This window comes from Pelecanus crispus, chromosome 2 (genome assembly GCF_030463565.1).
Source record: "Pelecanus crispus isolate bPelCri1 chromosome 2, bPelCri1.pri, whole genome shotgun sequence".
Classification (NCBI taxonomy): Eukaryota; Metazoa; Chordata; class Aves; order Pelecaniformes; family Pelecanidae; genus Pelecanus; species Pelecanus crispus.
The window spans coordinates 5,582,747-5,603,158 of record NC_134644.1 but is presented as its reverse complement, the minus strand read 5'-3'; the positions used below and the strand labels follow the sequence as shown (position 1 = coordinate 5,603,158).

The 20,412-nt window shown below is 44.1% G+C and overlaps 1 protein-coding gene across 1 annotated transcript; it reads left to right on the top strand.

Moving 5' to 3' along the window:
* The first annotated feature begins 368 nt into the window (after window positions 1-368).
* LOC142593068 (glycine--tRNA ligase-like) lies at window positions 369-19,919 on the top strand. Its single transcript, XM_075706536.1, has 14 exons — window positions 369-409; window positions 631-719; window positions 2,157-2,233; window positions 3,994-4,139; window positions 5,168-5,317; window positions 6,905-7,067; window positions 7,794-7,958; window positions 10,624-10,735; window positions 11,278-11,419; window positions 13,290-13,375; window positions 15,607-15,716; window positions 17,114-17,207; window positions 18,132-18,322; window positions 19,697-19,919. The coding sequence occupies exons 1-14, from the start codon at window positions 369-371 to the stop codon at window positions 19,820-19,822; spliced, it is 1,692 nt and encodes a 563-aa protein (XP_075562651.1). The 3' UTR covers window positions 19,823-19,919.
* The last annotated feature ends 493 nt before the right edge of the window (window positions 19,920-20,412 follow it).

Sequence of the window (20,412 nt, the reverse complement as noted above, 5' to 3'; positions counted from 1 at the left end):
TGGAGGGATGGTAATGTGCAGTGTGTTAACTGAGCTCTGAATGCAAATGTAGCTTCTGTAGCCCTGGGGATTGAAGCCCTCTTTTTATCCACAGACCAGGTAGAGGGACCGTGTTCCAGGGTGAGAGCATAGTTCAGACTCTGGACCCTTTCACCTCCACGTATCTCCGCTAAGACTACCCACAGGTTTGCTAAATATGTCAGGAGCTTTTGGAATGAGTCTGAGCTGAGTCAACTGTGTTACTGTGTCTGGGTCACGGTATAATGGGCAGAAGCTGTCACGAATCACTGGTATAAAATAGTGGGAATCTGTCCACCTGAACTGCTGGTTACTCCTCACAACTGCATCTCTGTCTTGCTTTGATCACGATGCAGTTCCTAAAGGCACTAAGTGTCATCTTAGTGATGTGGTTTAAGATTTAGATGTATTGATGCTTTCTCACAGATCAGATTTTCTGTGGGATGTTACTGCTCGATGCGAATCTATAATCTGAAGCAAGAGTGAGCCTGCAGTTTGGGCGCATGGTTTGAAGGACTTCTCTTTGATAATGGTCTGTCCACTGGGATCTCTTGGTACCTGGGGCTGTCCGGTGGCAGCTTTCATGTTCCTTTTTTGTATCATCTTTTCTAGGACTTCTGGCCACGTAGACAAATTTGCTGACTTCATGGTGAAAGATGTGAAAAATGGGGAATGTTTTCGTGCTGATCATCTCTTAAAAGGTTTGGTTTTGTTCCAAAGCTAGGTGGGCTTGGGGATTTCTTGCAGTGGTACAAACATGGGAGAAGAGTATCTTTCTTGAGGAAGGCCAGTTGGTGTAGCCAGTCTTTCATACTTGTGTTGGTAGTTCATTAATCATACCATACCAAAGATCCCATAAGTTCTCAGTTCCACCCAAATGTTGTGTTAGTGTCTTAAATGAGGTGCAGGTAAAAACATAGTTGAGTCAGTTTTATAAAACCCTGTGTCGTCAGGCCATAAAAGATTACTGTGTTGTCTAAGCTGAGGACTCCCTATATAACAAGGTTCCTGTTCTCTGCCACATTCTGGTCTTAGTTTTCTTGAGTTTCAGTTGCTTTTTGTTTAGAACAGAGAGATGATTTAATGATGATGTAAGGGGACAGAGCATGTTTTCTCGATGCAAAGGTCAATTACATGGCAGCTGATGACTTTCGTATACCTTAGAACTCAGCTGACTTTTGGGAATGCTCAGTAGACTTCAGGCATTTCTTAGGTTTGCAAAGTCCTCATGCTTCTTTCTGGTTATTGATTAAAACTTGTTTAAAAAACAACAACAACAACAAAAAAATCACATGAGGGAATCTTAGAAATAAGAAATCTATTTGAAAACTTTCATGTACAGCTCCATTGTGAAAGGAAGGAACTGCTTTAGGTTTAAGTGGATTGTGCTCCCTAGTTTTCTAGCTATTTCCTTGGAAGTTAAGTATGTAGAACAATCTATATTGGCATTAAAGCTGTTTTCATAATATTCAGTTAGAATTTTTGTTTTATGAAAAAAACCCAAAAGAAGCCTATCTAACCTCTGCCCACTTTGCACGCTGAACAGCATCATAAACCGGAGTGTTCCTGTCTCTTCTGCAGCCCATCGTTGGTGAACAGCCACCTGCTGTTACTGCCACTAAAAAGTCACATTGCTTTTTTCAAATGAGAGTGGGAAGTTTTGGCATCGCTGTCTGCCTTTGTATCTCATGGAGGGTGTTGTGCTTTAAAGTGGAATGCAGTCTAACCCTACTGTACCAAGTCAGTACATGTCTCTGAGTGCATTTGGATAAAATTAGCCTTGCTGGCTCGAGATCAAACGTTGCTTTGAATTTCCAGTCTGTATAGAAAGAAAATAAGGAGAAAGGGACTACAAAGCCATTGCTTGGGTTTAGAGGAATGAATATTGGCAAGAAACTCGATAAGGACCTGTTGTTTTCCCTGTGGCACACCAGTACAGCAAACTGGTGCAGCTCCTCAGCTGCAGATCAGCATTGCCCTGATGACATGAGTGGAATTGCCCTGATGACACTAGCCAGACACCTGGTAGACATACACTTATGCTCATGCTGGAGGATTCCCCTGATCTATCTAGCTGTAGATTGGGATCAGTAATGGGGTTGCAGTATAAACTCACTACATATTTTTCTTGCTTACAGCTCACCTGCAAAAGCTGATGTCTGACAAGAAGTGCACAGCAGAGAAAAAGGCAGAAATGGAAAATGTTCTAACACAGGTAGGTGCCTGCTTGGGGAGGTGAATGCTTCAGGGATGTGTGTGTAACGGAGGAAGTGCACCGAGTCCAGAGGCAATGTCCCTTCTGTGTCTCTGAAGATGCTCAGAAGTCTTTACCTCCAAGATACATGTTGGGCTGTACATGCTCCTACGTACTGAAACTTATTGGTTAACAAATACCGTAAACTCGCTGGTTAACCACATCTCCCTCCTTCTGCTGTTTTGGAGAGTTATTGCTGTTATATGAATCTCTTGAATGTTGGATTGGTAGGGCTGAAGCTCTGTCCTTGGAGCTGATCTGCTCTGTTCCACCTCACACCCTGCAAAAAGCCTATTTCTTCTGAATCCCCCCCCCTTTACCTTTGTAAATCCCTCATTGTGGGATTATGATACAAAGGACCGGAGACTGATGTGAAGTTTTGTCAGGGTTTTTCTGAGTCACCTTAGCACTGAATTGGTATGTTTTAAAGTTGTCTTGACTTTGAAGCACTTGAGATTTGTTCCTCTGTCTCTAGCACCCTGCACAGATTTTTCCTTTGTTTATTCTGAGAATAGTTGGTGCTCCAGGCTGACATTCCTGAGCAGCTGTACAGACATTTGCCTTTATTTTTTTATTTGTTTTTCTTTGTTTTTAATGTTTTTTTTCTCATGACTTCTAGGATAAATGCTTCCAGAGCCATGCATAGAGTGAATATTTCCTTCCAGAAAGAGCAACTTTTTTTTTCAATGTATTGCATTACTGAGCAGTTGTCACTAGGTTTTCCATACTGCAACACTGAACTTTGACTGTCCTTTAGGGGAATCCCTCTATTAATAAACTCTTTTTATCTCCTGTCTTGAGTTTTCTCTGATATATGAAGGATCATGACAATTAAAGAGAAGCAGCTCATTTGATTTTAAACTTGAGTGTTAAATCATTGCTGTACTGTTCAGTATAGATCCTTTATGGTACTTAAATCTAGAAACTATTTTTAAATATACATATGCAAAAGGCTAGTACATAAACGCACAAAATAATGCCAGAAATTGTGGCTTTTGTGCAGTTAGGTTGCAGTTAGATCTGTGGTTCTACTGCTTGATTCCCGTCCTCCAGAGAAAGGGGGAGGTGAGGTCCTGGAAGGGGCTGACATTATCCGACTTGTAAAAGTGCCCAGTCATTACCAAATTGTTTTCAGAGCAAATGGAAAATCTTTCACCAAGAATCCTTGTGCTGCAGATTTGCTCTATTTAACTAAAATGCGGAACAGCTCTAAAAGAGAGCATCTAATGCATAGCTTGAATATTGTGTTTCGTGCAGCAGAAGAAAGAGAAATGAATGCAGACAAAGCACTGCAGAAATTTTAGCTTTCTTCTCTCACATTGCTGGGTTTTTTTTTTTCCTTCCCAACACACTGCTCCCCATGTTTTAGCTGAAACTGTTCAAAAGAAGCTACTGGTGGGTGGTGATGCAGTCCCAATGACTTTTCTTCTGCTTTACACCCACTCTTATGCTCAGTGCTTTCATTTCTATCTAGACTTCAGACTTCCTGTGGTATGTATGAGTCGTGGACCTTTATTACTAAAATGAGTTTGCAGATGTGCAGTGTATGCTTCTATCATTGGTTTAAACTTTAGCTTGCTTGAAAATCTAGGTTAAAAGGGAATACTTTGGGCAGGTGATTCAGAGCTGTGGGTCATGCTCAGTAAAAGATGAAAATGGCATAATTCATTGCTGTTATCTTGTCTAGTAATTAAAATAATTCTCCTCTGTTTTAATATCAGTTGGACAATTACGGCCAGCAAGAACTCTCAGATCTTTTTGTGAACTACAACGTGAAATCACCTATCACTGGGAATGACCTGTCCCCTCCTGTTTCTTTCAATCTCATGTTCAAGACCTCCATTGGGCCTGGAGGAAACATGCCTGGGTAAGTACTAATCTCATTCTGCTTACACTCTCTCTTCTTCATATTCTGCATTGCTTGGAATAAAAATGAAGTCTTGATTGAAATAGGCAATTTCTTCTTGAGTGGCCTTCCCCTGCCTTTCAGTCCCAGTCTGCTCTGGCAGCTTGGCATTCCTTGTACTCTTGTGAGAGGTAGGAACAAGGAACTGCAGACTATGTGGATCATGTCTATGCCCTTGCTGGTTGGAGTTGTTTCCATAAAGCCAGTCAACGCTGGGTCCCCAGTTGTCAGCGACTTCATGGCTGTAGAGAACCTGCTTCAGTGTACCTGTTTCAGGATGAAGTTACTTAGCAGGGTGATGCAGTGGTAGCATCATTTACTAGGGGTTGGTAGTTAGTGTATGGGAATGTGGAGGCTATTGTCTCGAGTTGGGGTCTCCAAAACTAAAACTGAAACCCCTATTGAAGAGAATATGATTCTTGCATACGTTCTGGGATGGGATCGGAGATACATGTCGTATGTGTTCTCCAGTGTAGTATATGAAATAATCTGTGTAGGTGGTATTCTCTGTGGAAGTCTCAAATCACTGTAGGAGTTGTAGTGGCCTTACACTAAAGCCACTTCACAGTTTGTGTAACAGCAGAGGTGTAGTCATGGTTTGCCTGCAAAATCCTCATTTGTAACCAGCCTGCTATAGCTCAGGCCTACATAGGAAAGGCAAGGAGGGTATGTTCTGACCTCCGTGATGTAACTGGCTTCTGTATTTCATTCGGACACCTCTTTCCATTCCATGCTTGCATCTCAAAAGCAGCCAAGTTATCCAGTTTACTTTGGGGAGTAACTGTGGAGTGCTGTGTTCGGGCTGCAGCTGATTTTTGTTTGTGTTTTTTCCCCTCAGTCTGTTGCTTCATTGTTTTGTGTCTGGAGTTAAAAGACTCGAGAGGAAAAAGTACCACCTTTAAGCTTTGTAGTAACTGTATTTTTCTTTTCTTGCTGCTTTCCCCACCTTTTTATCTTGCTGAATTTTCCTCTCCCCCCTCTCCTTTCAGCTATCTGAGGCCAGAGACTGCACAGGGAATATTCCTCAACTTCAAACGTCTTCTGGAGTTTAACCAAGGCAAACTGCCTTTTGCTGCTGCCCAGATTGGAAATTCCTTCAGAAATGAAATCTCACCCCGCTCCGGCCTTATCAGAGTGAGGTACTGCAAATTTCCTCTTTCAGCAGAAGGGTACCTGGGAGCAGGTAGCACCTCCTTTTTATTCCAGTGTTTGTACATGATTGTTTCACGTTAGTGCTTTCTTCCAGAGGACTTGATAATGTGCCTAGTGAGTCTGAGGGTTTGCAGGCAAAGAACTCGGTTAATGTTTTAACTGTGGAATTCTGTCTAAGCCTGGCTGGTGAGAAGTAGGATCTCTGAAATAGCTGTTGTATTAGAAACACCTAGATTAAACTCAGTTTTACTAAAAAAATTTGGCTTCCATCATAATCTAAATGAATCATATTAAAGGTAGCTGCGTTGTCTACAGGACATACAGCTTTGCTTGTTTAATTATGTTCATGCGATTTACTTTAAAACTGAAATCTGGAATCAAAATGTGACTGACCTTGCAGCAGTATTTCCTTGCCTCAGTTCTGCAGATTCTGCGGTTCTGCAACTTACTACAGAGAGGAAGTTGGGAGAGAACCTGATCTAGGACATGTGTTTGGGTCCCAAGATCAGTCAAGTAGAAAAGCTCAGGGTTACTGAAAATTACTTTCAAAGCTTTCTGTCTCGGGATAAAAGTGATTATTGCATTTCATTAAGGATAGTATCTGTATTTTAACTGAACTATTCTGAACAGAAGTCTCTTCTGTCTAATTTGGAACAAGAGCTCCCGTGCACAGTCAGTGTGGTTCTGTCATACACACAGGCAGTACACGTTGTAAACTTGGCAATTGATTAATACGGTGCCATAAATGTCACTGAGAGGCAATGACATTGTTAACACTAAGGGAACTCTTCGGAATTTTCTCAGTCCTCCTGTTCTCTCTTGCATGTCTGGAAACGAGAACTTTTCTCATTGAAATGCATTTTCAGTCAAATATAAATTATACGCTTGTGGCACATCTATTGGAGACTCTGTTATTATGCTATCATAGCGAATTACATCCTGATGCCTGTGATTTAAGGTTAATCATTACCTAGAGCTTTTTTAAAGGTTCTTGGTAATAAGCTAATTCAATGTAAAGTGATTTTGAGCAAGAAGGCTGCGAATCAGTGTGTGAGTATAGATGTATTAAAGACAAGTTCTTAAAACAGAATGTATGCCATTGGTCAGTGTAGCTGTATCATTATCTTCATGAAATTATCACCTCATGTAGCTATTTTGGGCACCTCTAATACCAGTTAAGGCTACTGAGTTAATCAGTGGATTAGTCTTCACTGACCCTGTAGGAAATGTGTACTTCTCATATGGGCATCACATCAGTCTGGAGAAACTCCAGAGAACTTTTGGAAGTATTTCCAAAGGTAGTAGTCTGTGCTCTGGATCACAGTAGTGATAACCATGGGCTGGAGATCTCTAGATGAATTTGTAGAAAGTTTCATTAGGAATTGGAAGATGAAACTAAATCCAGTGTCGAGACTGGTTCATGTTCCAGCCTATACATTGTCTTGGCTCTGGGCTTGCATATGGTTTTAAGCTACTGACTTGCTTGTGAGAGGCTGAAGCGGAATCATTTATTAGAGGGGCTGTGGCTAGCACAGAAAATATTTAATACAGATGGTTGGTTGTGTTTCTGTTAGGGAATTCACCATGGCAGAAATTGAGCACTTTGTGGATCCCAGTGAGAAAAATCACCCTAAATTTCAGAACGTGGCTGATCTCAACATCCTCCTGTACTCTTCCAAGGCCCAGGTCAGCGGGCAGTCTGCCCATGTAATGCGGCTGGGAGATGCCGTCCAGCAGGTAACGTTCCTCTTGCAAGCACGTGGAGCTTGCTCTTTCGAACATTGCTCTCAAGGCTAAATTACAAACTGTTGTGTTGGTGCCAGCTGGGGTTTGCTCCCAGATTTAAGAATTGGTTCTCTTCAGTGAATCGGTGTGACTGAGCTCCAAGCTTGGCCTTGTTGTCAGTATTGAAAGGCTGCAGGTGGTGCTGGGACAGTGATTAGAGTTTGAGCTTCACACTTAGCTAATGGGAGAGGAACAGTAAGGAATACTAATATCTGCCAAAAGCTCGGGAGTGACTGGGAATCTAATATTCAGCTGCTGACCCCATCAGTATATGGGAACACCACCCCCCTGTTGTATTGCAGCTGTGAACTGTAGGGTACAGCTGTTGTGGGGTCCTGAGCCGTAACTGCAATTCCCGTGCACTGTTGTAATACCAGTGACTGCGCTGTTGGATGCAGCGGGGTATTTTCCAGTAGGTAATCTTCAGAGACAGTGATGAGTCCTAGAGTAATAACAACTTACTGTTTTGTTCAGATGGAGACACTGCCAGTGGCACTAGGTGAATTTAAAAAGATGTAGTAGTTTCAGGGGAGACACAGTACTTCATCACAGGCAGCTGCAAGAAGTTCTGTCTGTAACATGTCTGGTTGTCTGCAGAAGTATAAGTCATGATGTTGCTTCCTTAGGAATTAATATCTGTATGTTTTTCTTCTTTCTTCCTGCTTTTTCCTTTTCCAGGGTGTGATCAATAACTCCGTTCTTGGTTACTTCATTGGCAGAATCTACCTCTTCCTTACAAAGGTCGGTGTATCCCCAGAGAAGCTGCGCTTCCGACAGCATATGGAGAATGAGATGGCTCATTATGCCTGTGACTGCTGGGATGCAGAGTCCAAAACATCGTATGTAAGTGGCAAAGTGGAACAGCAAGTGGCACTCCCTATTGGATCTGTTGATAGTGCGGGAAGGGGCTCCGTTTTATTCCTTGTTTTTTAAAACTAGGGCTATGAGTCTGATGTTTCTGTCCAGCCCCACGTTGTTATGAACACACTTACTGCAGTGGAAATACTCTGAACCCAGGACTAAGGGGACAGGTCAGCTCCCTGCAGCGGGCTTGCACAAAGTTTATGAACTGTTTGTGCTTGTTTGTAGGTCCATGCTTCAGACTCCTTTGGTGGAGCCTGAAGCTGCCTGTGGACATGGTGCTGGTTGAATTTCATCTGGAATTAAAGGAAAGGTCCTGGTGCTTTCCAAAGACTGTAACCCCTGTAACAGCAGTGGGGAAGGATTTGTTTTGCTGGAGGCATTATTACAGGGCAGATTCCTTCCTGCTAGAATGCTTGCTCTTCCTTTCCTACTTCCAAGCTGTGAGAAATGAGAGTTCCCTCCCGCCAGTTTAGACAGCTCGTGCTGGGAGAAAAATTTCCCAAGGATTTTTTATCTTCCTGTTGAGTCACTAAGAGCTTTTCAGTTCACGCCTTGTTGGGTGCTTTGTTTTTCTCTTATATTGTTGGCTGAATTTTGAAAAATGTGTGGGTTTTTTCTTTCAGGTAAACCAGCAGTAGGTAGGTAGGGGTGAGGCTTTTAGACTCATTTTAGATTCTCTTGGAGAGCTTTCAGCCTCCTCAGTTAAGTCTCAGCCAAGTTTATGAGTTGGAATGATAGTTTAAAAAAAAAAATGTATTAGAAGGCATAGTAACTAGACTGTATTGATTATGAAGTTATTCCCCTCTTTAAGGGTACAGAATCTACTTTTTAGGTCAAATCTGAGTTTAAAAAAAAAGTTATTTCATTATTTTTCCCTCATGTAGTGAAGCACATGTTCTTCTGCCTGGTTAGCCTTTCCAAGGAGTCTAGGGTATGTGCAGATTCCTGAAAATATCTAGAGAACTCTGTGTGGTCTAGTTCCAATAAAGGATCAAAAGATTGAAGGGATTTTGCTGAGGTCTATGGGGTTAGTCTCTGACATTGCCGTGACCCTTATATGAGTAGACCCCATCCATGCTCCTGACCAGTTTGACAGCCAAACTGGTAGCATGCTCAGCCCAAAGGTGACCACACAGGGAACGGGTCAAGGCTTCAGATGGTTCAGCCAGCCTTAGTTATGGGCAGGAAGAACCTCCTACAGCCTAGGGCTGAGGAGGTTGTATGTGGTTGGTGGTTTGTGTCCATGTGGGGCTTTTTTTTGTTTTGGTTTATTTTTTTTCTCTCTCTGTTTCTTTTCTTTTAAGGAGCTGAAACAGGCTTATGACTAGTGACGTTTCATTACAGCTAGTTAGAGCAACAGCAGCCAGTAAAATTCCACCAAACTTCAGATGAGAAAAAAAAAAATTCCTGCAGCTTGGATGAGTGATTTGTCTTCATATAGAAAAGACCTGTAGAAATGATTGAAGGGAGTGGCTGGCTTCCTCTCGATGTAGCTAGCTGACTTCCATAAGTTCACAGCCTCTCTTCCCAGCCAACTCAAAACAGGCTGGACGTGTGTGGGTCGTACCGTGTAAATAAGATTAATAAATTTTGCAAACCTTGTCATGGATCAGGACAACACTCACAGAGCAGTATGTCCAACAGCCTAACCCAGAGGTGAAGACGGCAATCCCAGGGGCATGACAAAACCACCTTGTGAGCTAAGACTCACGCTTTGGTTTGTCACTTAACTCTGACCAAAAATGTTTGTACCAACTTGCAGCACTCGGTAGTAAGAAGTTAACTGCGCTGAATGGTTTAAAATCTATTCTATAAAGTTATTACACAAACCTTCTGAGAAGTACCTGTAGTACCTTAATGGTTTAATTTGTGTAAAAATTCCCCAAGGTGTTCTAGAACACCACGGTTTTTCCGGCACATACCTTTCTGTTCACATACCTTTCCTGACACCTTGCAATATCGCTGCAGGCTGGAAAAGCACACAGCATCTGGCTGCCTGTATGTCCATCCTGATACGGCAGAGCAAATGGAAAGCAGCTGATGTGCCTGTTCTTATATGGGATTGTCTTTTAGAAAATCCAGGTGGTGGTTGTATTTGCTACAAGTGTTGGAAGGCTTCATCAATTCCGTGTGCCTGAATGGTGTTTTGAGATTCCTCCTCGCCATACATGCCGAAATGTTGAAAGAAGTGCTTCCCTTGCATATGATCTGTGTCTTACTAGCTCATAAGCCAGGCTTTTGGCCATTCTAATGTGGCTGGCTGCCCGCTGTCTGTTCTATACTTGCAGAGCAGGAAAGCCCTGAAGGCATGGTATCTTCGTGTGCCTATAGCATGTGAGTGATAGGACTGTGTGCTCTGGCCCCAGCCCCAAGCTATTGGCACAGTGCTGCGTTCTGCCAAGCCATGTGGAAAACGTGGCCCTGAACACAGGCGCTGGTTAGGTAACTGATCGCTTCCGCTGGAAACAAACGGAATCATTCAAATGAAGGAGCAGCTAGTGAGTGAGGGCTGCTTATTGTAACAGAGCTAATTATGTAGAAGAAACAGTCATGGGAGCAGGGAGGGCTTAAGGGTGAATAAACATATTTGATGGTTAAGTGGACAAAAAAGAGTTGGTGAAAGCTTCCACTTTTGTTTTTTCAGGGTTGGATTGAGATTGTTGGCTGTGCTGATCGTTCCTGCTATGACCTCTCCTGCCATGCTCGTGCCACCAAAGTTCCTCTTATAGCTGAGAAGCCTCTCAAAGAACCTATATCCTTTCAGAATAAAGCAGATTCTCTTTTCACTTAAAGTGATTTGACGGTGAGATGTCTTGGAGAGCTGTGCAGCTCTGTTTTAAGTTACATCTGTAAATTAAAGAGGGAAACTTAGAGCTACAGACCAGCATGACTTTGGGAAGTAACCTGCAAAGAACTGAGCATGTGGGTGACTTTACTCAGGTGGGCAAAGGGGATTTACTGTTGTGCTTGTTTTTTTCCTAGCTTAATGCTAGGTTCTGTTTTGACTGTGAAGCATGGTTTAAATGTGAATGTGGGGCTACTATCCCAGTTACTCCATGTCATGGCATGGTTCTGCTGCTAGCTGTACTTGTTTAAAAAAAAAAAAAAAAGTTGTATTCTTTCAAAATTTGTGACATTCTGCCCTTCAGTATTTTTCATCGTTCCTTCCCTCTCTTGAAGTTCCTTAATCTAGTAGCAGAGGAGATTCTTTGTGTTGTGTAGCAATTAGCTTTGACATAGCAAAAGAACCAGGCCCTGCATTCTGTCGTCTCAAACTCCTTAACTGCCTCGTACAGAACAGTCAACATTGTTCAGTTTGAGGCAAATAAGGGAGCCATTGGCAAAGCTTATAAGAAGGATGCAAAGGTGGTGATGGAATACCTTTCCATGTGTGATGAGTGTTACATCACCGAGATGGAGCAGCTGCTCAGTGAGAAAGGGTGAGCTGGCTGTGTGTGTGGTACCCTTCTCCGACACCTCTGATGAGGGTTCCCAACGTGCCTCTGGATTAATTTGAGCTGCCTGAAACCAGCTTCCTCGTGAGAGTAGGCTGAGTGGATCATCAGAAATGTTTTAGTGCTGTGCCTTCTGCCAAGTCATTGCTGGTCATCCATCAACACATCTCTGATATATGCACATAAACTTGTAACCACGGTATTCAAATATTTGTTTATTTGCCTGGGAATGAGCTTCTGGCTTTAGTAGGATCATCCCATAAGAGAGACGCCTCAGTGACATGGGAAGTGTTTACCAGCTTCCCTACTCTGGTTTGAGAGTTGACCAGGGCTGGCAGATGTTTTTGAACCTTATTTTAAAATTAATCAAATAATTTTGTGAGTGATGGAACAGAATAGTTAAATGAGAATCAAAACTTGTGTGAGTATCCTCCAGTGTTTTATGATACGCTTTAGGACCTGTTACAGCCTTTGACTTACTGGGGCAGCAAATTGTATGTTTTTCCTCGACCTGTCTGCCTGTATTCGTAACACAAGCAGGAACTGAAAATGTAGGAGATCTCTGCAGTTGTCAAATTTGGTTGAAGCAGGCCAACAGCTGTATATGTTATGAGAAGGCTAATGGTGCAATAATAAAAAATAAACCTTATTTCCTGCTTGACATGGTACAAGGTGTAGGAGCAAAGAATACATTCCAGAGTGGTAACACTTACATCTTTTTTGTTTGGTTGGTTTTTTTCCCCCTGAGCTAAGATTTATTTCTTTTACATTTCTAGGAATGTGAAAGTGTAGAAAAAACAGTAGCACTCAAAATGGGGAGAGAGACTGTTGCAGAATATGGTGATGTTTACACACGTCAAAACCAGAAGAAAGTGAACTTAGTTCATCCAGAATCCCACTGAAATGATTCAATAGATGAGTTATAAGCAGTATCCCGGGTTTGAATTGATAGTGGACTGCAAATCATGACTGTGTTGAAACTCGGCATCCAGTTGTAGCTGTGTTCAGAGCAAAGCCTTTATAAACTTCAGCCCATTTGGTATCGGGTCTAAATGCAGGTGATTAGCACACACGTCTCTTAAACACGTTGGGTTTTGTATTATGCCGATCTGAATGCTTCAACAAGGAGGGTGCCATTGCTTGAGTACACATTGACAGTGTCAGTAGGTTAGACCTGCCTTTCATATGACCATGTTTGGATAAATCCATGATGTGAAGCCCTCAGGTTTACAGCAGCAGTTTTCTGTTAGGATGCATAATAATGGAGACATTTGCTTCCTGTAAGTGGGATAGGTCAATACAGCCTGAGTTCTCCTCGTCAAGGAGCGTGTGCTGGTTGCAGGTTAGCAAGGAGCAAGAGAAAGTACTTAGAAGACCGTAATACCAAAAGCTTTAGAAATAAACAATAAAATAACTGTGCTGTATCTTCCCTTTTGTTTGGTATCTGTCAAAACGCACGGTACCTTCTGACACAACTTGGTTTTCATGAGAAGTCCGTGCACTTGACAAGAGGTACAGTCTGCAGCAAACGCCTGTTTTGTGTGCCTACGTTTTCTTTCTTTTAGTGTATATGCTTCATCCTGAGATCCTTCCATTTCCTAATTGAGTTTGCTTCAGGCTGCTAACCACAACGAAGTTCACTGTGATTATGAAGATGGTTGCTTTTAATGTAGCTGTAGTAATTTTATTATTAACGTAAATTTCTTTTAATGGGTATGGCACGTTTCTTTGATCTCTGGGATTTGCCCTGGCTTCTGTCGTCCCACTCTTAAAGTCAACCAATCAATGCAATTAAGGAAATATAACTTGTTTATTTATTGCTGTAGCTTTTAAGTGACTTTTTTTTCCTTTGCAGGGAATTCACTGTGGAAACTGAAGGGAAAACTTTTAAATTAACAAAGGACATGGTTACTGTGAAGAGATTTCAGAAAACATTACATGGTAAATTTGTATCTTTGTTGTTTGATCATCAAAAACAAGAGGCACATCAGGATACATTTTAAATGTGAACTTTATTAGTTGCATTATCCTGTTAGTATAGTACAGTGGCACAGGAAAAATACCAAATGTTATTTCCTTGAAATTCGACAGTAAGAGAGTTGGAAAGCTTTTGCGTAGCAGTGGGATTTCAGTGACCATTGATGCTTTTCGTCTGTCTGTTCAGTAACCCATTTAAGAGATTTTGGGTGGCATATTATATTCATGATGCTTCAGTTGCATATTCTAGGATCTGTAAGGTCCCACGTGGTGCTAAGAATCAGCTGCTGTAGCGATGGAGGAGCTGGGGAGAGTGCACCAGCTTTGGGAGCTCTCATCTTCAAGTCCGTTGCAATGCAGCAGATGGGTCGTGGCAGTCTGTTGGTAGGGCTACAGGCAGATCTCTGTGCTCAGAGCTCCTGATGTCACTCCACTGCCTGGTGTCAAGTCTTCCGGCATCTGCCAGCTCGCCAGGCTGCCCTGCTGACCAGACTCTTTAAGCTGACAGGTCCAGTCAGTTCCTCTGGTAGTTGATAATCACATCAGCTTTGGTCAGCGACTGCGTCTCCAACAGAGCTTTTGTCCTGATGTGGGAAATGGGGCTAGAAGGTAACTTGCCAAAATGCATGGATTTAGTTCCTCAAAGAAGTCTTGTCTTTCCAGCCAGCTCTGTAAGCGCCTCACCCAAGGTCGTTTGGGAAGTCTTTGACAGAGCTGGAGACTGAGGTAGATTTTTCCCCAGTTCATACTCTAACTAGTGGATCGTCCTGCCCTAGGTTGGAAATGTGATAAATGCTCCTAGGAAGGAGTAGAGCAACTTGTAGCACGTGCAGAATATATTTGTTCTTGCAGCCTCTGAGCCTTTGAGATGTCCATGTGTCTTTCACTCAGCACATGCTGCTGCTGTGCCAGGCTTTGCTTTGTCACAACTTCAAAGAAGGAATCAGAGTTGTAACTTGGTGACTGTAGTATTGCTGGGGGCCAGCAAGTAGAACCCCAGTTGCTGGTTTTCCTTTAAGTTTGTACATTTGGCAGTTCGGCTGCTGTCTGCAAGCAGGAGGCAAAGCTTATGGTTTCCCTCTCTTGTCTTGAAAACTGGTTGGTCAGTGCACAAATAAAACAAGACCATCCTTTTGGAAGGTAAAGTCCCACCCCGGGTTAGGTGCTTCATTGAGGAGGATTGGCTCTCTAGACATAGAGTGGGAGGCAAATCAGGGTGCAGTGCTGGAGAGCTGGATTCTACCCTTGATTTTCAAAAGCAGCTGATGCCTATAATTGTTGTTTCTTCTCCAGTTGCTATCTGAGCTTTTTCTAAAAAGCTGCATTGTCTGAGCAGGGCAGCTGTCCACTGAGCTCCTTTCACACACAGAGGGGAGAGGGAGGGAAAAGCCTCTTTGACAGACGTGTGGCAAGGATTGGAGAGAATGATGGGTATATAATAGCATAGCACATCACGTCTTCTGAGGATTTTTGCAAACACTAACTAGTTGACTCTCATTCTTTGCCACTCTCGTGATACGTTGCAGGGGGATGGACAATAAAGAGGGTGGCAGCATTGAAGCAGGCAGCTGAACGACTCAAGAATACAGAGGGAGTCTTTGCTGGAATTTGAATCGGATCTGAAGCTCCATGCTTCTCTGCTCAGAATGCTGGATACTGAGGCTGTGTCTGTATGTTAAACCAAAGTGGGACAGGGAATGAACATTACCCTGCCATCATCCAGGCTGTTTAATTGTTAGCATATTCCCTGGCACGGTTTTGGTCCATGCCAAGTAGCACTCTCCCAGACAATGCCTGGACATAGTTTGTGGCTTGGTGTGGAACAGGGACCGTTCCCAGTGAACGGTTTGGATGAGGCTTCGCTGTTGTGAAGTGGAAGAGGGTTTATCTGCGTGGATGCAAGTTGTGCTGTGCTGTTTGCTCTCAGGGCCAGAGAAGGGGCCCTGACTTGTTATTTACAGCCTAAATACATTCTGTACGTGGACTAAGTCCAAATCTCTACTTCAGGTATTTGTATTTAGAGCAGAAATATTTAACCTTTTATTTCCATGTGCTCAGCAACATGTAATCATAACTTCTGAGCAGAAAGGCAACTTCAGCAAACACATCTCTTTTTTTTTTTTTTTTTTTTTTTTGTGTGTGTGTGTGTGTGTAAATTCTTCTTTAATGATGACATGGGTTCTTTTGTATTCCAGTGGAAGAAATCATCCCAAATGTAATTGAACCCTCATTTGGTATTGGGAGGATCATGTACACAGTATTTGAACACACATTCCACATCCGGGAAGGAGACGAGCAGAGAACGGTGAGCTTTCCTGTGGCTGGGCCTCAGCTTAAAACCAGCTGCAAGCATTTGCCTTTCCCTAACATCCAGGGGAGGGGCTAAAATAAGACTGCACAATACGCAGCAGAGATGGGAGAACCCAGGTGGGCTGTTGAATTGCTGGTTTTGCCAGCATACGTGTCGTTTATACATGTGCATTGAGAGCGTTCTGGGGCTGTGTGTTTATGAGGCTCTCGCTGTATTACTGGCAAGGGGGTGAGGAATTCCTCCTTCTGGATTCACACTTTGCAATGTCCCATCACTCAGAGAAAGGCGTCTCTTCAGTGTTTTATTTCGTCTCTTTGCTTTTCCTAGAATCGTAGCTCTATGCAGCGAGATAGACAGTAGGCTAACTGTTTCCTCAGTCCCCCATGAAATTCAACCTTCTCTGATTCTGGGCATCCCTAAAAACTTGGCCTGAAACTTTGCTGTAGCAGGGGCCAGGAGGAAGCGTGTGTTACATACAGACCGCCAGCCTGTTCCAGCCAGTACCCAAACTGTGATGCTCTGCACCATTGCAGGTGGCCTGTGGGAAGCTGGCTGTAAGCTTGATGCTGGTTCCTGTTCATCGTTTCTGGCTGCTAGACTGTGTTTATAGAAAAGAAAAATAACAGTGGTCCTTAGTGGCTCTGGTTGCCACAGGATGTGATACAGTTACGAGTAGGGGGGAACAGGATTGAGGAGCCCAGAGTTAGGACACAGTTGCCTTTCAATCACAAACTGCTCATGAAGTCTAAAATATTGGACTTATCATCCTCCTGGTACCCATTTACTTTCTGTGTAGCCTGGGCTGCTCTGTATTGTGGTACGTCTCAATTGCACTATGTCTGTACCCTTACAGGCCTTGCTGATTGCCAGGAAAGATTCCCCCCACTCTCCCCACCCCCACTTTTGGCACATTTGTGTTTTCTGAGGGTGTCTGTGGAGGGATCTGAAAACCTTTGAGCTGCATATGCTCTGTGTGTGTGGCCTCTCTATGGGAATCAAACGGAGTGAGATGATTGTGAGCACTCTTCCCTTTAGACTATGCATAAGACTGAATCTCCTGGAAAGAGCCCTCTACCCTTCATTTTTCTTTAATTCAAATGAGGCTCACTTTCTTCAGGGAGGGCTCTGGTAGACCGCTTTTGGGGGGAGGTAACATTTAGCTGTCAGGAGGGAAGGGGGAGTGGAGGACAGCTGGAGAAAATCAATCTTGCTTCAGCGGTGTGAGGTGTTACTGCTGGAGCCCTGAATGCTGATGTCTTACAGAAGGCCAGCTACTCCCCTGGAACACTCACCCTGCCTCCAACCTCAGTCAGAGCTTATTCTCACCTTCTAAGAATCTGGCCTAACCATTAAACTTGTTACTTATTTGTGCTTTTTCTTTTTTTCCTTAGTTCTTCAGCTTCCCAGCTGTGGTAGCACCGTTCAAGTGCTCTGTTCTTCCTCTAAGCCAGAATCAGGAATTCATGCCTTTTGTCAAGGAATTATGTAAGTGTATTAAGCACTGTGGCTCCAGTGGGGATGTGCACTGGGAGGAGAGGTTTCTTCCTCAGTGCTATAGGGAGAAAATAGCATTGGAATCACCTGGCTGTCATGTGCAAAGGGAGAGCCATAGAGCTAAACCAGCTGAGTTGGTTGGTATCAGCCAGCTTTGGGTATCTATCAGACTCTTCAGTCTAGCCTCAAAACACCCAACTCCCTGCACTCCCCTGTGTTGGTTTGCAGTGTAAAAGACATTTCTTTTTTTTTCCTTCTCTGTCAAAAATAAATCTTTCCCACTGCTTAGGAGAAGCTGTCAGGAGCAGTGTGGCTTTTGGGTTTTTTTTGGTGGGGGGGTTGTTATTTTGAATAAAGTTTTTTCTTTGCTCTTGTTGGCCAGCTAATTTATTGAATTGGTCCCAGAGCTGCTGAGCCTCCAAGCATTCTGTCAAAATGCCCACTGGTACCATCTAAAAGTGAATTCATGAAGGACAGGAACACAGACTGCATGTCAGACAGTGGTTTTTGCTGTCGGCATCAGTTCTGCTCCGGACCTCACCTCCCCATGCTGGACGTGCCCCTGCACGTGTGTAAGGCTGGCGTGGTTTTGAGTTAGAGCAGAGTTGTGGGACTGTATTGATGGGTTGAAGTCGGTGACTTTGCTCTTCGGGTGAGAATCGAGTGATGCAATGTGGAGAGCTGTGAGAGTAGCGGTGTACCTGTGGGGTGGGTTTGAGCTTGTAGTCTTGGCAGGGACTGGAACACTGGATCTTCTGTCAAAATGAGGGTCTCCAGATGCTGCTTGAAACCAGGACGCATGGTGCCTCACTCCAGGTAGTGCCATGAGGATGTGGGAGGGCACTGCTAGGATCACGTTGCCTGCTGAGTATGTAACGAGTCCTGGTGATCCCCCCCCTTCTCTGCTTCTTGCAGCTGAAGCACTCACCAGGAACAGCATCTCTCACAAGGTGGATGATTCCTCCGGGTCCATCGGCCGGCGCTACGCCAGGACTGATGAGATTGGCGTGGCCTTTGGGATCACGATCGACTTTGACACCGTTAACCGGACACCTCACACTGCCACCCTGAGAGACCGCGACTCGATGCGTCAGATCCGAGCCGAGGTAAAGGGCAGGGTTTGGCTGCAGACAGAGCCAAGTCTGTTTCTTCCAGGCTAGGGGAGAGCATTAGCTGCTCTTTGTGATCCAGCAGTGACTCTGCTCTATGCAGGAGCCGCCTCCAGCTCTCACAGGCAATTCAGCTATTCTGAGAAATCCCCAGGGAAGGGATACTGGTCAAACAGAAGATGCTGGTCCTGCTGCTAAAGTGAGGAGAGGCTTTTGTTTTCCTGGGATGCAGAGGTGTTGATCTTACTTGAAAGCCATGCCTTGTGCTGATTGCATTGCTCTTTAGAGTGCCTCTTTCTGAGAGAAGGCTGCTGAGTAAATGCATTTGCTGGATTGTGTCTGGGTTTCAGAGGCAGGGCTCCTCTGAACCAACAGGCACCAAAAGGCAGAAGATCTTTGCTTACTACAGGCTGGCTGGCAGAGCACAGCGCAGACATAACTCCTCAAAACTTGCGTCTTGCCGGTATTTCCTGTGCAGCACCAGTGAAGCTGGTGAACCATTGCCCAAAAGCCACACCTGCCCTAAGCATGCTCTGCTAGTATGGGCACAGTACAGAGACCGGAATAGCAAACCTCCCCATGGCGGTCTCATCGCCTGTGAGCAAAACCTGCTCAGCGCTGTGGGAGCGTGGTCTCGGCACCTCTGTCGTGCCCTTCTTTCCCTGGCCCCACCAGGAGCACGGTTTGGCTCCTGTAGAAGGAGGAGGAGGAGTCAGTGCTGATCTGCGAGGCTGAGTTGTTCCAGCTCCGCGCTGTACAAAAGCACCTGTACTGCGTGGGGCTGCTGAGCTGGCTGTGGGTTGGTTCAGTGTAACAGGCAGGGGCAGCTCCTCGGGGCACCTGTCTGTCCTGTATCACCCGGATGACCTCCCACTGCTGAGCAGCAGAGACGAGACTTCATTACCCTTCAATTTCTGCAAATTTTCTGGTTTCTCTAGCTGATCCTTTGCACCATGACAGTGCGCTATGAGGAGGGAAGAAAAGGCAATTGGTAGCTTCTTTTATGCTGGTCTTACAGTAAGTAGGGCCTGGCTAAATCCTGGCGTACAGCATCTTTTGGATGCCTGTTTATTTCTCTTTCCCTTCCAAAACTGTAACGTAACGCTACCAGGGACGAACCTTGCTGTGGTCGCCCACCGTGACAGTTGCATTTCCCTCATGGGCCACCCTGAGTAACTGAGGAGTCTGCTGAGATGACACAGACTGTGATTTAAGATGTCCTCCTAGTTAATAATTTTTCTCCCCAAAAATGATCCTGCAGGATCTGTTCTGTTGCAGATGTAAAGATTACCTATGTTCCCCAAGTATCCAGCAGAGCAACTTGATTCTGATGGCTTCGTGTTTCATATGTCTTTGTGGCTTTGCCTGCAGATCTCTGAGCTTCCGGCCATCATTCGTGACCTGGCGAACGGTCATCTAACTTGGGCTGACGTTGAGGCAAAGTATCCACAATTTGAGGGACAAGAGACTGGCAAAAAGGACACGATAGAGGAATAAAGAAAAGGACCTGAAGTAAAATCCCATCAAATGTCCACTTTTTACTGTTCATGTTAATATGAAATAAACTTATCGTGTATTATTCAAAGCTGCATTGTTTGTGCACACAGGGACTATTTGGTTTTTTTTTCCTCAGTTGCTGCCCGAATTTAACTTTAAAAACTGAAATAATTGCAGTCCAAGTTAAAGGTGTTATGAATAAAAACGCCGTTATATATGCCTGCTTCTCTGTGTTCATGCAGCCTTGTACTTTCTTCAGAAATACCTTCCTCCCACCCCCCCACTCCCCCCAATCCTGTCCCCTGCTTATGGCTGTGTGTCTTACAGGTTTATTACAGCCCCTCAAGAAGTTACGGACCATACACCCTTTTGTCTGGGTTCAGATCACCTCAGACTCTTGTGCAAACTGTGCTAGTTGCTTGGCCTCGTGTTTATGAAGGGATGATCAAGGAGTCAGTCTTCCTTTCACTGTTGCACAGTGCTTTAAGCAGATGCGTTAGTGCTTGCTTTTGGCTGCAGGTGTTTATTTCTGCAGAACTGGGGGCATTTGCATGCAGGAGAACAGAGAGGGAGTAGAAAATCCTTTTCCA

What these genes read in the sequence shown, in the direction of transcription:
- LOC142593068 (XM_075706536.1), top strand. Translation starts at nt 369, where the DNA reads ATGCAGTTCCTAAAGGCACTAAGTGTCATCTTAGTGATGTG. An exon ending in CAGAGTCCAAAACATCGTAT is followed by an intron (nt 7,959 to 10,623) that starts GTAAGTGGCAAA and finishes TTGTTTTTTCAG; the next exon opens with GGTTGGATTGAGATTGTTGG. An exon ending in CAGCTGCTCAGTGAGAAAGG is followed by an intron (nt 11,420 to 13,289) that starts GTGAGCTGGCTG and finishes TTTCCTTTGCAG; the next exon opens with GGAATTCACTGTGGAAACTG.